Below are 16,205 nucleotides of genomic sequence, written 5' to 3' on the forward strand. Positions count from 1 at the left end.
CCCTCTTTCAGATAAAACACTGTAGTGGGATGTTTGTTAGTTAATTTAAAATATTTATTCAAATGGTCCTTGTGGAAGTGGTGGTGAACAAAATACTTTGCAAGCAAGACAACTCCTTATGCTCTGGGGAGTGATCTACAGAACTGAAAGAACTTTTTCCCCAAAAATCATGAAAACTTTTTACCAATCTAGTCAGGCTTATGAAGTCAGCTCCTGAAAGGATTGCTTTCCCTGCTACCATCTGATTACCCTTCACCAAGATCACAGTATGCTTTTCTTATGATGCATTTATTCACAACAGTTGCTAGTTTGGGCAGAAGCAGAGAAATTACCCTTTATCCACTTGGCCCTAGTTCCGTTGTCAAAAATGTAAGTGGATTCTGATTGATGCACCAAGGTAACCTGTAATCCTTTAGTGGAATCTGAAACCAATAATTGTGTGGAGCTTACATTTAGGCTATAGGAGACAGTTAATTTCACAACAATCTTTTTTGTGTCAAAATAAGTGTATTTAATGGACTGGAAATGGCTTTCTGCAATTAGCAGAAATATAGTCAAAGAATCAAGTTACATGCCACACACACTGTGTTGTAAGTCTAGCCTTGTTTGTTAAAAGTTTTCAGATAAACTTTGGTCCTGAATCAAAGAGAAAAATTTCCAAATTCTAACTTATATACCTACGTGTTTCTTTTATGCCTCAGAGCATGGAGGCCCCTTGACCATACAGGTGGTATAAGTGACTAATGTGGTTTGTACATCATTCCAGACATCAATTGAAAGATGTGTACCTGATGACATTTGGCTCATTTTAGACCAGTGGCCTTCAAGATGGGTATATAGGAGCCTAGGGGTCCAAAGAGGTATCTTTAAAGGGCTGCTAGATGGAGGGCAAAAGGAGGGGGTGACCAAAGTGGGCAGAACTCTAGGATAACTCCTTATACTCTTAATACCCTACACTAGTTCATATTCACACCCAGAAGCTTAAAATCATTGTACTAAGCAACTCAGGGGTGTTTCCTTCTTGACTATATTTCTCTCAGCAGTAGCTGTGGCAGCAGCTGTGTAATTTCTTCAGAATGAGACAAGAGACTTTTATTCTTTGTCAAGATTTTGTTTTGTTGCTTTAAGTCCCATTGTAATTGTCACCATATATTGAGACTATACAGAAGACTCTTTATTGTTTTGCGGGGGCACGTACTCTGGGGAGTTTTTCCTGGAAAGATATTTCTAGCCTTATTTGCACTTAACCTCTTCTTTCCTGCTCTGAGCTCACAAAAGCCTTTTCCTATTAACCCTGATCCCTTTCCTGGAGGTTGCAAATTGTCCACTCATAGACTAGATTCAGCCCACAAGTAAGTTCTGCTTGGCTTACCTGATGTTGCATTCATTGGTTTAGTTTTGTGTTTTCATTTTCTGTTTTACATAATATTTTGCTGACATTTAGAATTCAGATATTTCAGATGGAAATTTGGATTTTGAACTTTTTTTTAATAAGTTCTAATAACATTAAGCCTGCATTTTCACATGGCAACTGGCTGATGGAGTGGAGGGTCTGTGGTGCCCACCATACCAGGCATGAGCTCCTCTGGTTTAACAATATATCCTTGTCATTTACCTTACCTGCCTAGCCCCTGTAGGAATTTGCCTTTATAGCCCCTTCTTTAACCAGAATGCTTTGAGTGAAATTTAATCTACACTTCTTAGGAGATTGAAGTTAATTTTCATATAGCTCATGGAAATTTTAATGGCTCTTTTTTGTAAAGTGACCTAGTACTGTTGATGTTGACCAAATGTAGCAATAACTCGAAAAGCAAAAGTTTTGAAATATATTTCAGCTTTTATGTATATATTCATTTGCTCATACCTTTTTATGTCTTAATCCCTTCATCTCCAGGCCCATAACTGCAGTCAGTTCATAGATAGTAGCCTTATATAATACGAAATGCTCGATGATGCTTTATATAGGTATTTAAATAATTCTTGTCACCTAACTGAAAGACATATACAATCATAGAATTGGAGGGCTGGGAAGATGGGGAAGGGGAACGAAGGCAAGGTGGGACAACATCGTACCATAAAATTACCCAATACAATATCTACCACAATTAGTGTACTTAAAGCATCTTAAGATTCAGTCTTAGAACAAGAGAAAACTACCCTCAAAATTTCAGTGTTAAGATCCTAAAACCTAGAAAGTTAAGTCTTAGACTATACTATTTAAGGTTGTAGTGATTGTTCAACTGAAAATAATCCATTTTATGAAATCTCACATCATTGTTGTTATGGTGACTGTTTTCCTCTCTTGGGAAGGAAACCACAGGAGGCTGGTTTGATGTGGGGAGCAGGAGGGGCGGCAGTGTCCCCAACACATTGGCATTTTTCCCGTAAAACAGTGGCACAGTTCAGTGCCCCAACTTGTGTTTGCTGTGGCACCGGGTACATTCTTCTACATATTGGGGGTGGGGTATTACATGAGTAAAAGATGATAAATCCTTACTCTGTAAGTGAATCTCTGGCTACTGCTTTTATACTCAGTGAGCAAAGATTTTGTGACGTTAGTAGCTAATTTCAGAGCAAGCTATTAAATCATTTTAGCAGCAAAGGGCTTGAGGTCAGCTTATTAAAAGCGGACATCACTTGTACTAAAACCTTAAAAGAACCAAGAAAAGAATCAAATGTACCCTGATTCAGAAATTCATGTTCTGGCCTTATAGTGTGGATACCACAGAGCTTACCAGTGTATCCTCTTGACACATTTTCCCCTGAGGCACGTGATGGCTTGTCCTAATGTGATTATATTCCAAAACAGTCTGTGGATGTCATTTCTTTAATCACCCCTCCATTGAACTTGAGAAGAGCCTTCTTTCAAGAGACAAATCGAACATATTCTACATAGTTAGTACATCTACCTTTCCTTGTACTTTTTTCTAAGACCTGATTTCCTTTGTCTGCTTGGGAAGTGGTATACACCTCTAATAAGTACCTTTACTAATTTATTTATAAGACTAGTTGTTTTTCTAATTTAGCAGGTGGCAGAAAAGGAACTGTGAAAACATGTGCTGTTGCTATATGCCCAGGGAAATAATTGATGGATGGTAGAATTACATTTTTAGTATGCATCTGGATTCATCTTTAAAATGCTATAGTTCTTAGAAGCCTTGTCTGGGCTCCCCTTGTTCTTGACTTTTGGGAAATATGTTGACCGCATTCAATGTTTTTGTTAATGGCCACTAACTAGAGGCCTTTTTCTCTCCTATTATAGCACCTGGGGGAATAAAAAAAAAAGGGGGGGGAGGGAATAGTAGCACACAATGAGTGTCTGAAGTAGGCGCTGTGGCCCTGTGGTTCTTTAACTTCATTGTGTATCAGAACCACCAGGAAAATAAAATATATAGATTTACTTGGTCTCAGGTGAGGCCTAAGCCTTTTCTTTAAAGTTTACCAAGTGATTCTAATGTGCAGCCAAAGCTAAGAATCACTGACAAGCCTATGAGTTTTCAGACTGTTTCCTTAGAGTTCCTAAAAGTGCCTCAGGGGCTACCTTAAGAGGAAGCAAGTAAGTACAGACCAACAGAAGGGGCTTTAGGCCTCCACTCTGCTTGGTCACCCATCCCCTCTTCTGCCAGAGAGGTTCCACTTTGTCTGTTTTATATGTGGGCTTTCTGTGTAGATTTCATTTGTTTAAAAAAAGGCAGGGGGAGGTTGGTGGTCCGTCCACCGCTTTGAATGAAAAAAAGTTTTTTAATCATGGCTACAGCCTTCGGTCTTATGCAAGAATGACAAAACAGAGGTTTTAGATATGTTTGTTGAGAATGCTGAGCACTGAGTCCTTCCACAAGAATCTGAATATCATGTAGCCTCCAAGGAATGTAGAAAAAAGAGAAGGAGATCTTTTAGTAATGAATAGTAGTAGTAGTAATGAATAGTAGTAGTAGTAATGAATAGTAATGATTTTCTCCAAATGAGAAATCCCTGATTGGTAAAGAAAGTTAAACTGCCCAAGTCAAAGTCTAAAGCACAGCTTGCAAGCTAGCCCCCAGAGGACCCAATTGATCACAGTCTTCGTTTTGGCCCATAGGATTCTACCTCCTGCCACCTTTAGACAGGCACTGTTCTCAAGTTTACCCCAGTCCTCAACACTCCACATTATTTATACTTGACCAGTTCACTCATTTGCTTATCCTGAAGGCCTGGCCACTGAAAGTATTTGTGTTTATAGACCCTAGAAAACAATTAACAGTTTGCTATGTTTTTAATGATCAAATGAAATATCCCTGCAAACTGTCTATATACTTGGCTCAAACAAAATGCCATAACCTCTTGTCTGCTTTTCCAGAAACATGTTTAGGTTATAGATATTTAGCAGCCATTGAAAGAATTTTCTTTCATCTCAAAAAAAAAAAAAAAATAGTGTGGCTTTCAGTTAAGAGGATAGCTTGTGTGGTATTACAACTTTGTACAAACTTTATGGAACATATTCATTTTAAGTACTTTATTAAATTATTTCCAGAAAGCCAGATGGTATACCTGTCTCTTGGTAGGCTAGATTTCTTTTTTTAATCCAGGTCAGGTCAAATCTAATTTCAATTGTTCTTCTGCTTTATCTTTTATTATTTAAACACTCATTGCCTTCTGTGGTCTCACTAATGGACTAATTTCCTGAGATTATAAATCGGCATGCTTTCATTTTCAGATTTCAGCCTCTCTGTCATCATTTTTCCAGTTTTTTTGACATATATTTGTTTTATGCTGTATCACAAAATGGATTCTCCTACTCAGAAATCATTTTTTCTTTAAATTAATAAACTATGCATCCAAGGATATTTATCCTAACGGCACCAATCAAATTTAATATTTTTAAAAAGCAGCCAGGCGTTAAAAAAAACAAAGTTGGCAAGTTAGCTATTGTTTTTTTAAAAGAGTAAAACTCTCACCCATTTCCCAAAGCAAATTAGTAGAAAAAGTAATTTTTTTTAAATTCCTATAGCAGTTCCATACTATAAAATTGCTATTATTGCCCATTTTTGGCTATTATACTCTTTCTTATTATAACTTACAACTTGGACCAGAGAGTATAGAAAGAGCATAATTTTAAAACATACAGCATAACTTCTTTTTCTTTTTGTAGCATTAATCTTATCACTGGTCATTTAGAGGAACCAATGCCAAACCCCATAGATGAAATGACAGAAGAACAAAAAGAATATGAAGCCATGAAACTTGTCAACATGCTTGATAAACTCTCCAGGTATTGTATTCCCATCCATTTTCTGCTTGGTTTCTAAAAATGTTCTATTTCTTTGTCTCTCTTACTGAGAGTTACCATGGAACAGCAACTCTGGAAATCCATGTGAATTGGAACAGGGTGGCCCGGGCAGCAGTAGTTCAGACCTCTCTCGGCTACCATGGTTTTTCTACGTGTGCCGCTTCTGGATGTGCATTCTAAACATTTAAACTCTCAAAGCTAGGGTAGGAACTACTAGATCACTGTGGTATTTAACCAACTAACCTCCCTGTCTTCAAAAAGATGCTGTGAGTTAGGTTCAATGATTTTGCTGCTTCTTGTATTTTTGTTTTAGTCTGTTTTGGTTCTTGTTCCAAATCATTATGCTTTTTTTTTTTTTTTTTCCATTTTTGATGTGCAAGCTGGCAATTTCTGTCTTTTTGGGTTGCTCCTGAAACCAAGAATCCTAAACTGCCATGCACCCAACAGGAAAAAGTGAAAAGGAATAGCTCAAATTAAGGGTTTTCTGAAAGCAAGTGATTGTATTAATTAGGGGTTCTAAAGACAATCTCCCCTTCCCTTGCTTCATACCACCTTCCCTTCCAAAAATAGCCAGTTTTGAAAATAATTAAGTCAAATATGTACTAATCAGCAACGAGTCATCTTGGAGGAGTTATTAGAAAATATTAATTCCTTTCACACTTGCCTGAATTGCTCTATTTTCTAGTCATACATTGAGTCACTGTCTCCTTTAAGCCATCTTGAATGAGTGCTTCTGTGTGTTGGTGGCAGCTACCACTTAAAGGTGTATTTCTTCTGATCATTTTCGTTTTCACAGCAACTATGTAAAGGCTAGTATCCCCTCAGTCAGGAGAAGTAGCAACTGGAATGGGGAAAGCCAGAAAGCCAGCCACTATAGGAAAAGGTGTAACAGAGAAACAAGTAGAGGCTAAAAGCAGAGCAGGAGGCTGACGGACTTCAGACTTAGGGAGTGTGACAAGTATGGGTAGACACTGCAGAGTCTGAGCTTTTTGCAAATGATGCTGGTGATGTGGTAGAAGCTATATAAAAATAGCTTCATCATCTGCAAAGCTAATAGGACTAGAACTTAATGACTTCCAGATAGTCCTTTTAAGTTTTCATCCTATCCTAAAGAGGGTAGAATCTACAGCTAACTAACTATGCACACAATCTTCAAGTGACCTTTGTTTGCAAATGACATTCTCCATACCTTTATATAGAATTGACACGTTCCTTTACTGAAAGAATTATAAGCAAAGAGAAGACACTTATAGGCAAACCTATAGGAAACAGAATAACAAGGTGTGAATGAAATCAGAAACATAAGATTTGTGCTTGGCTACTTCCAAAAGGATCGAACGTAGCTAATGAAACTGTGGTTTAAGTACAGAAGTTAGGATGAGAACTAACAGAATCCATCTAGTAGAAGCTGGAGAGGAAAATGTTAATAAGGACCTATGTGGAGCATATCCGTGTGTTAGAGCAATAAACAAATTTCATAAATTTTGCTGCATATGAATTCTTAAAATATAACACAGATGCTGTTCAACTGGCCTATATACCCTAGATGAGTAAACTCCAAGCTAGGAAAGTGGGAGATGGGGAAAGGACTGCCTAAAATACTCCATTATATTCCAGGTATTTGACTTACTGAAAGAGATAAGACCATTCCATAAGGCATCCCTATGCAAGGGACAGAAAACGGTGCTAGGTCCTTCTCCTTTTAATCCCAGGGGAATCCACATTTCTAGAAGCTGCCAACAAATAAATAGCCTGAAGCTATGTCAAGTCTGAAATTGCCAAGCTTCTTCCACTTGATTTAAACTATGCCTCAAAGAAGATGCATACTCACCCAGAATCACCCAGCAGATACCCAACTCAATCTGAAGGTGATACTCCTTTTTGCATGTATAAAGCAAAGCAAATATGTCTTGTGTTGGTTTTGATGGTACCGATTCTGCCATTAAAATTGAAGTTAAAGGCAACTTTAAAAACAGTTCTAAACCACAGACTTTTTGCATGACGTGTGGTGGGTTTTTTACATTGTCTGCCTTTGTGTGTGTGCTTCCTAACATTTGCTCTTACTAATGATCAGTGAGAAAATTGTATGGAGATCAGCAGTGGGCATTCCAAAGCAGGAATGCAAAGAATGAAGCCATTCTTTATGCATCTTACATGTTTGTCTTAAGTTTCTGCTCTCTTTTCACTGTTGATTTTGGGGTTTTGGTTTTTTTGAGGTAGAAGAGATGGCATAAAGCCAAAGTAGACTAAGTTCAGTACAATTCAGGGAACATTTAGTAAGCAGCTACTCTGTGCAAGGCACTGTGCTAGGAAGATGAGGGAGATTCAGAGAACATGACAGACTCTGGAAAACACACATTCTAGTGAAGGAAATGGCTATGATATTCTAAAATACAAGGTAGATGGAAATAATGATAAAATAAGGTCTATATTGAACTGTAAATACCCAGGAAAAGGAGCAGTTCATTCTGTTTGGATGAATCAGGGACTGTTTCACAGGGAAGATACAGCATTTTTGCTGATTCTTGAGGTTTAAAAGGTATTTATTTAATAGATAAGTGGAGAAATGACCATTCATTCCAGGTAGAGGGACATTTACTCTTGTCAATAAGATAAACCTTTGGTATTCACATACTACATCTTTCTTCCAAAAGACTCAGGGTGTTTTATCATTATTTAATTATCAGAAATCTATTATCAGATTTATAATTGGGGAGGAAGTGAGGCTCAAAGAAATTACCCCTGAATATATCTAAGCTAATGACAGGATGATACATTTCCTTTAACAGTTTACAAAACACTTTCACATACCTTCTCTTTGTAGCTTCATAACAAAGTGAGATTAGGAACTTCGTTTTCCAGAACTCAAGACCTTTGCTCTGTCCACTGTGCTACTGTGTCTGTCTGTTAGAGTTGGTGTTTGCCCGAACACTTCCTAATCATCCTCTTCAGCATTGCGCTGCTGGTCAGTTCCCTCAACCGTCACTCTGAGGATGTTCTGCATCCCACCAAGTCTTCATTGTGCTAAGAGTGTACTGTAGCTTTGTCTAATTAACTTTCCTTCTCCAAAATGAATCATTTTCTCCTGGGCCTGAAGTAAAAGGCATGTGAGTAAAGGATAGGGTTGGAGGTGACGTGGCCAAGGAATGGACACTAGACACTTCCTTTTTTCCGTCCATAGGAGAGCAGATGTGAAGGACCCGCACCAGGATGGTGGTTAGCAACAGTGGCCCGTGCCAAAGCACTTACCAAAGTGATGATTAAGGTTGGTCATGCCAAGTACTGTTACTGAGCCTGGTGTAGGGTGTAGATGTCATCTACTACCAAAACTGTAAAACCACCGATTCAAAAATTAAAGTCACATTTCCATTTTGCCTCCATGCTGGACATAGTGACTGCCACAAGGAGCTCACCACCTTGGCAGCTTTATCACAGCTACATTTCCAAGGACACTGGAGAGATTCGTGTTCCAACATTTTCTTCCCGTTGAATACCAGCTGACTTAGTAATACTCCTAGTGATTTTGTGTGTGTGTGTGTGGATTGTATTTGTGACAGATGTAGGTAAGGGGATTGGCAGTAGACCTGGAGGTCTTAAGAGTTTGAAAATAATCTGAACCCTGTAAATCCCATCATGTCTAGCTAGTACAGTGCCTTGTACCCTGTGGTTTCCCTAGTGTGTGATGAGGAAATAATGAACACAGCTGATCCCCAAATCTGTTGGGCAGCTTTTGGCTCTATAAAATACCCTATGTGGTTTAAGACTTTAAACTTTACCTTTGTCAGTTCCATTTCTTGGCCAGATATAATGACTAATTTGAATCTTGGGGTACATAATTTCTCTAAAATTATCATTGTAATATGTAGCAAACAAACATAAGCATTAAGGCCTGAGGCAGGAAATTAAAAATGTCAAATGAAGCTTTCTATAATGTGAGAGCAGAGCTGAAAAAGGGAATGAAATTTGCCTTCCTCTCCACCTGCTCTTTCCTTCTTTGAATTGGAAAAAAAAATAAGCCCCCACAACTTAAGTGGGGGATTAGAATGGGGACTGTGTGTGTATACGCAAGTCCAGTGTGGCTAATACAATTGCGTCCACCTTAGCTACAGCACACAGCTCGTGTGTAATAATGACGCCTCCTCCAGAAGAAGGGAGAGAGGATTGATTGGCTTAAGCGTAAACGAACCAAAGGAAATAATATTTCAAGTTTCAGTTTTGTTTTGATTTTCTAATCCCCTTTAGTTCCTTAATTGGAATCAGGCACTGATTAGTCTTCTACCCCACCCTTACCCGGTCACATTTAACAACATTTAACAATGTACATTGATTGCTTTTTTGCTTATATATTTTATCCAAATCTAAAATTTACATTTAAATAATTTTCCCATTTCTTATCTATTCCATATCATATATATATTTTTTACAGCCATTGTGTAGTATTTGGGACATGGCTTTCTTAATTAATGCAGGTTCCAAATATGGGATTCTGTTTAGACTTACTAAAGCTGGGACGAGCAATCAATGACTGAAAAGCAATACATAACTTTATTCCTTATGAATAAGTTACTCTACTCACATAAAAAAAAAAAAACCTGTGATCACATCCACCTTTATGATAAGTTAGTCAAGGACGTGCTTTTCAGGTATGGTTCAGAAACATGTTGCAGTTTTTAAAGTGTTTTGAGATCTACTGTAGGTTCAAAAGTGTAAAGATTGTAATTGTTTATATCGGAAAATCTCTTAGATCTGTGCTGTCCAATACGGTAACCACCAGCCATATACTACTGAGAGCTTGAAGTGTGGTTAATCTGAATTGGGATGTCCTATAAGGGTTAAATACTCAGACTTTCAAAAACTCAGTATAAAAAGAGAAATGTAAAATATCTCAATTGTTTAATATGGATTTTATGTTGAAATATTTTTTATATACTGGGTTAACAAAATATATTAAAGTCAAAGTCAGTTTTACTTATCTTTTTCAGTGTGGTTACTAGAATATTTTAAGATTCCATATATGGCTTATGTTATATTTACATATGGCAACACTATTCTGATATCATTAAAATACACTGTAAGGTTGCCTGGAAGTTCAATTAAGGGAACTTGGATCCAGTTAAGTTAATATGCCCTTAAAGTGGCAAGGGAGGATTAATTTGAGAAAGTTGGTATTGTGTATCTTTAGGTTATAGAGGGCCTTCACTGGCTAGACACCTCTGAGTAGGATGTCATGCTCCCTTTGTATTGCTTGTTGGTAGTCACTGTCCTTTAAGCTCTGTAGAAGGAATGACTACTTTGAGCTCTTAGTTTAAGCACTAGCTGAAATGGCTTCTAATAGAGAAACCTCAAATAAGAATAATGTCCCCTGGCTGTTTGTGCTGTTAGCTACCCTCCTTCAACTTTTAAGTCTTTCTGATTGGGGACAGCATGTAAGAATTTCGATTTCTGCTGCTATACTCAACAGTGTCAGTTGGCACGCTGACCTCTTATTTATTTTACTAATTTGGACAACAGGATAGAAAACTCCTGTGGAGAAATTATCAAAAAATAAGAATGCCTTCACTTAAGGATAAAACTGAATTTGATTCTTTAGCACTGTCCCTAACCTCTTTCTCCATATTTTTTTAACCATGCTGTTTAATGTGAGGTAGGTAACAAATTTTTAGAAACTTTGCATGTGATTTTCTAACAGAAATGAGAATAGTAAAAGACTAATATTTATATAGTGCTTTAAAGTTTAAAGAGTGTTTCCATTTATATTATCTCCACTGATCATTAAAGCATCCCTGTGAATTATTAGGGCAAGTAGTGTTTGACTGAAGAACAAACAGAACCAATGATTAGGAGACTGACCCAAGATCAGGCATCTGGTTGATGACATAGCCAGGACTCGATTCTCAGTCTTAACACTCCAGATCTTATGTCATTTTGAAAAATGACCAACAGCTCTCAAAAATGTGTCCATCTGATTTTAAATAAGATGTCCTAAATTTTAAAAAAATGCAAAGTGCAAAGATTGTAAGCATATTTACCTGAGAATTAAGATTTGGAAAACCCACATTCCTGCTCTTTCATTCTGTAGTTGAGATCTTCTCGAAGATCAGGTGAGGTGCTAAAGTAAATAGTTTATATCAAACACACACACACACACACACACACACACACACACCTTTATAAGAAGGAAACCAGTGAAACTGCTATGACTCTTTGTTAATAGAAGTTTTTTATTTTAAAAAGAGAATGATTATAGGTATTCTAACAAATTCTTATATTTAATGCAACCACATTAAGAAAATCTAACTTTTGAAAGGCTTCCCAATGGGACTGTTTAGGCAACTCCCAATTACCTTTACAAACAGAAAGAAATCCAAAATAGATGATATGCTGTGTCCATTTGTCATGGAAATGATATTTTTTATGCTACATATTCACCTTCCTAATTGTACCCAGTCCCAAAGCACAATGGTGAGGTCTCAGGGAAGATCCCAGAATTGTTTTAAAAGATACAGCCTGAAGACTTTGAATTTGCTGTGGAAAAAGCCACCATACCCCTCCAAAAATCCTGGGGTAGCGGCTTAGTGAAAAATCAGTGTACCCAGTCAGGACTAGGAAGTCATTAGATGAAAGACCATGAAAGATGAAGGATCAGGGTCCAAGCCCAAAGGACACTTTTTCCCAGTATGTAACTGAACATGTTAAGCAATGGCCAAGGTTATAATATTATTCCTATGAGAAAAAGGGGTTATAAACACTTGTAAGCATATCAACAAGTTACTAGGCAGTCCGTTGAACTTTGGTGGAGTATGGACCATTGCAGTGATGCTGAAATCTTGAAATAAGATGCACTCTCAGACTTGGGATTAGAGCACAGATCACAGAGCTGCTTTCTCCCAGCTAGCACAGGCTCCACACTAGCAGGCATCTCTTGAAAAGCTCTGTGTTCATTAAAAATGTTTTATGTATTTACCAGTTTCTCACCCTTTCAAATGTGAAAAGGAATTAAATATGAAATGGCTAATTTAAAAAGTCAGGGTTCTTTTTTTCCAAGCAAACCTTACATTAAGAGCAGGAATCCCTGTGCCAAAGAAATGGTTCCCAATTATCCCGTCTTGGGTTTTGTTATACATTGTACAGAAGTCAACAAAACGAGTATGTAACAGAACCTGCCTAAATAGCAGCCACCCTCATTAGAAACAGGGAATTAATCAGAGGGCGATTGAAGGAAGCAGTGCCTCACAGGTTTCCCCCTTTTCTTCTTTTCTAATCATAGAACAAAATATATGACATAAAAGGATCGGAACTATTATGCAGTACTCAATTAGAGGGAGGTGAATAGGTCTCTAACATGCTGTTTTATCAAAAGAGCAGACTGGTGTTTGCATGACTGTTGTTTCATTACAGACCCTGTCATTAATTCCATGTGTCAATACTGCCCTGTAGTACACAGAGCAGACAAGAAAGAAGAGCCCTTGAAAACAAGGGAATGATTTTTGAGTCGTTATCAAGCTAAGTGGCAAGCGGGAAGCTGAAACTCGTATAGGTAAATTCGAAGGGACTCTTGGGAGATCTGCAAGTGGGAAACAAGAATGCATTTTACCAACTGCTTAATTATGTCCTGTTTTTCAACAAGTACACTTGAATTGAATGCTTTGTTTGTATTGCACAAAAACATGTGCTGTGGGCAAGAGTATTCTCTTGCTTCCAGGTCAAGTAAGGTGTTTTATACACATATACATCTGGCCTATTCTATAATGTGCGATTGGGTATGTTAGTGTCTGAGCCCCAATTTTGCACTGTCATTTCTGGGGGAAAGTCTTACATAGGAACCAGAAGCCCTAAAAAGTAGAACCTTGTCTAAGGTTCTGAGAAGTTACAGAAACCCAGGCATCCCAGAGGACCATCCTTACAGGGAAATGGTGGCTCAGGAAAATGTTAAAATATATCTGGGGGAAAAAAAAAAAACAGACCAGAAATTTTTAAATATGGTATAAATCCCATAATCTCCCACCCCTAAATCTTTAAGAAAGTATTTTTTGGTTTCCATTAGCAGTTCCAAGGGTTAGGCTGGGGCAAAGTAGGGTTTCCTTTCTTGGACCTGCTTTATCTATGTCCTTGTGCCTGGCCAAGCCCTTATAGATTATGGTTCCTTATCGTTTAGTAAGATCAAATTTCTAAATGATGTTTCGTTCCAGTTGAACATTCTTGGAGGCTTATCTCTTCCCTGGCCAGATGCCTGATCAGATGAGAAGCCCGCCATGATACTGTCACAGTGCCTAGAATGGGCTCTTTATCCAGTAGACATCACTGTACTTTTTGATGATAACGAGGGCAGTCTTAACTTATGTTAAGGCCTGTGTATAGCATTGAAGGTAAGTATGAAGGAGTTGTTGCTATGTGAATATCTTAATCCTGATGCACATTTCAATATACAGTATCTCCGTTTAACCATAATGTACATATATCTGACACCTAGCCATTCCTTTTAGATGTGACCTTCATTTTTAGTGCCAGTAACTCTTCATGGCCTGTTTATTGAGGGCCATGACTGAATTTAGATCCTCCCTTGTTAACATTTGCCACTGCTGTGATTTACTTTTGTAATCATTCTAATCATCTGCCAGTGGTTTCGCAGGAAGGATTTCTGTTTTTGATGTAGGTCAATTATAGGTCGGATGCCGTGTTTGACTCTTAGGCTTAGAATATCTTGATTAGAAACAAAGGTTTAACAGCATTGAGTTTTAGTGTCTTAAAAACCTTGCAGATTTTTAAATAGATCAAGATTATTTAGTAGCCTAATATTGAGACTCTTAGAATAGAATCTTGGGGATCATCTTGTCCAACCCCTTCATTTTATAGATGGGGAGACTCAAGCCCAGAGAAGGAAATGACTTGCCCAAGGACACCCAGCAAGTTAGAGGAATATCTGAGACTAGAATCTAGACCTCTCGCTGCCCCATATATAAGAAGCTGCGTCTACACCAATCAGTAGTTCAGTTTCCAGGCTGTATGATACAAAGGGGGCCTGACTTTTGCACGGTCAGAATGTCTAGTGACATTGATGCAAGAAAATAATAAAAATAGTTAAAATAATGAGAAGGATTCTTAATAAATGGTTCTCTACTGTTCTTCATTTATGACATGACCCATGCATTATATCCTTTTAATAAGCATTTACTGAACACTTACTGTGTGCCCCCAGCCTATACTAGATACTACAAATCGCAGCTAGATAAGACATGGACCCTGCCCTCAAGTTGCTCACCGTCTAGCAGAAAACAAGAAATCCCTGGAAAGCATTTTGCAGAATTTCCTGTAGAATTCTAATGCCTTTCCTAACTCTGTAAATGATGATGAAAATGAGTCTTCTGTGCAGAGATCTAGCTTTTCTCTTGATCATGGTTCTTTTATTAGGAGTCCCATAAGACACTATACCTTTTCTTTCTGTGAAAGTGCAAGATAATATCAATTACAACTAAATTTAGTGCATAAACACTTACTGAGGACCTGCTGTTGGCAAGGCACTGTGCTAGACACATAGGGATATGAAAATTGAATAATTAGAGCATAGAACATTTTCCTTTTAAATGTCAGGGCAATACCGTTTCATAGCTTTCAAACTTTGTAACGAGGATTATTTTTTTTTAATATTCTTAGATGTAGGGCCCTTGAAATCGAAGACAAAAATACCTTTTGTACCATCATCCAGACTTGTCAGCCTAGGATTCCAGTCTCCATTCAGATCCTCCTTTGTATCCCATATCTGTTTTGAGCTTTCTTTTTCCTTTACCTCAGCCAAACCAGCCTGCTTGCCAATCTCTGCACACAACTAACTCTTGCTTCTGTGCCTTTGCTTGACTAATTCTTCTGCTCCTAGGATGGCTTTATCCCCATCAATCTATGTCCATCGCTGCCATCACAGTCTGGCCCTGAGTCCATCTCCTGCGAGGAGCCTGTGATCAGGCCCCATCTCCTTCTGTGTCCTTCCCACACATACATAGCCCGGTTGATGGTGGAACAACATTTCTGTGGCATTCATTAATGCTTCCCATTCTCCATCCACATCTTGCTGATCTAGGTATAACATCTTACAAAATGAAACAGTCTAGTATATAACCAGATCATTCATCAGACCTTTTAGGAGTGAGTCTCTATATCAAAGATTTCATTTGGGTATTTGTGGGCTGTTAGTTGTAGGACAGAGAAGAAGATCAGAAACGTTGAGATGGGAGTTTGATAAGTAAGCCTGGAGTCCAGCAGAAAAAAAAGTCCCATATCTGTGAGAGATCCTCTCTCCTTTCACTCCGAGGTAGGGCAAGAAATTTCCTTTAAACACATTTCAGTTACAATAGGGGGGGAATTGATGAACTGCCAAGCTAGGGAAAGCAGGGCTCTGCCTGTTAATCATCTCAAGCTTGTTGATCTGCTGTTCTGTAATTCTTTTAATATTGTTTAATGTGTGTGTGTTTTATCTTCTGAACTGACTAAAAGCTTCTTGAGGACAGGGACCATGTCTTTTATTTGCTTCTGCATATTCAGCCCCCACTTATTCCCAGAGCCCCCTAACAAGCTTGGGGAAGTCTCCAATAAGCACAGAAAGACAGGAAAATCAACTTGCGGTTCCAACCACATTCCAAGCCATTACACTACAGTTTACACATATAGTGACCTTTTGCCTTCAGAACAACTCAGTGAGGTGGGTATTTCTATCCCAGTTCTACAGATAAGGAAATTGAAGAGAGTTCAAGGTCTTATTGCTAGTGACTGGTGGACTCAGGATTAGAACCTAGGTCTGTCCACCATCAAAACCTGTATGTACCTTTCACTCTACCACAATCATAACAACTAATATGTAGGACATCTTTGCAGCTCACAGAACTCTTTGATCTACACCCTTGTTATTGCTACCCCTACTAGTTCTGTTACGGTTACTTCTTACATCATT

The 16,205-nt window shown here is 38.1% G+C and overlaps 1 protein-coding gene across 3 annotated transcripts in view; it reads left to right on the plus strand.

Moving 5' to 3' along the window:
- The window catches only part of RIC8B (RIC8 guanine nucleotide exchange factor B), a 97,504-nt gene that overhangs the window by 76,617 nt on the left and 4,682 nt on the right, over positions 1–16,205 (plus strand). The window contains exons 9-11 of one of the 3 annotated variants that reach the window (XM_047066705.1): positions 5,129–5,248; positions 8,448–8,531; positions 12,665–12,835. The exons of 1 other annotated variant lie outside the window; for it this stretch is intronic. In XM_047066705.1, the coding sequence (XP_046922661.1) occupies positions 5,129–5,248; positions 8,448–8,487 (160 nt within the window). In that variant the 3' untranslated portion in view covers positions 8,488–8,531; positions 12,665–12,835. Of the gene's footprint in view, positions 1–5,128; positions 5,249–8,447; positions 8,532–12,664; positions 12,836–16,205 lie in introns of those variants that run through there. One more of the 3 variants, XM_047066704.1, reaches the window with a different exon arrangement.

This window comes from Lynx rufus, unplaced genomic scaffold (genome assembly GCF_022079265.1).
Source record: "Lynx rufus isolate CCGP_SWC_20201006 ecotype Redwood Valley unplaced genomic scaffold, mLynRuf1.p SCAF_7, whole genome shotgun sequence".
NCBI classification, from domain to species: domain Eukaryota; kingdom Metazoa; phylum Chordata; class Mammalia; order Carnivora; family Felidae; genus Lynx; species Lynx rufus.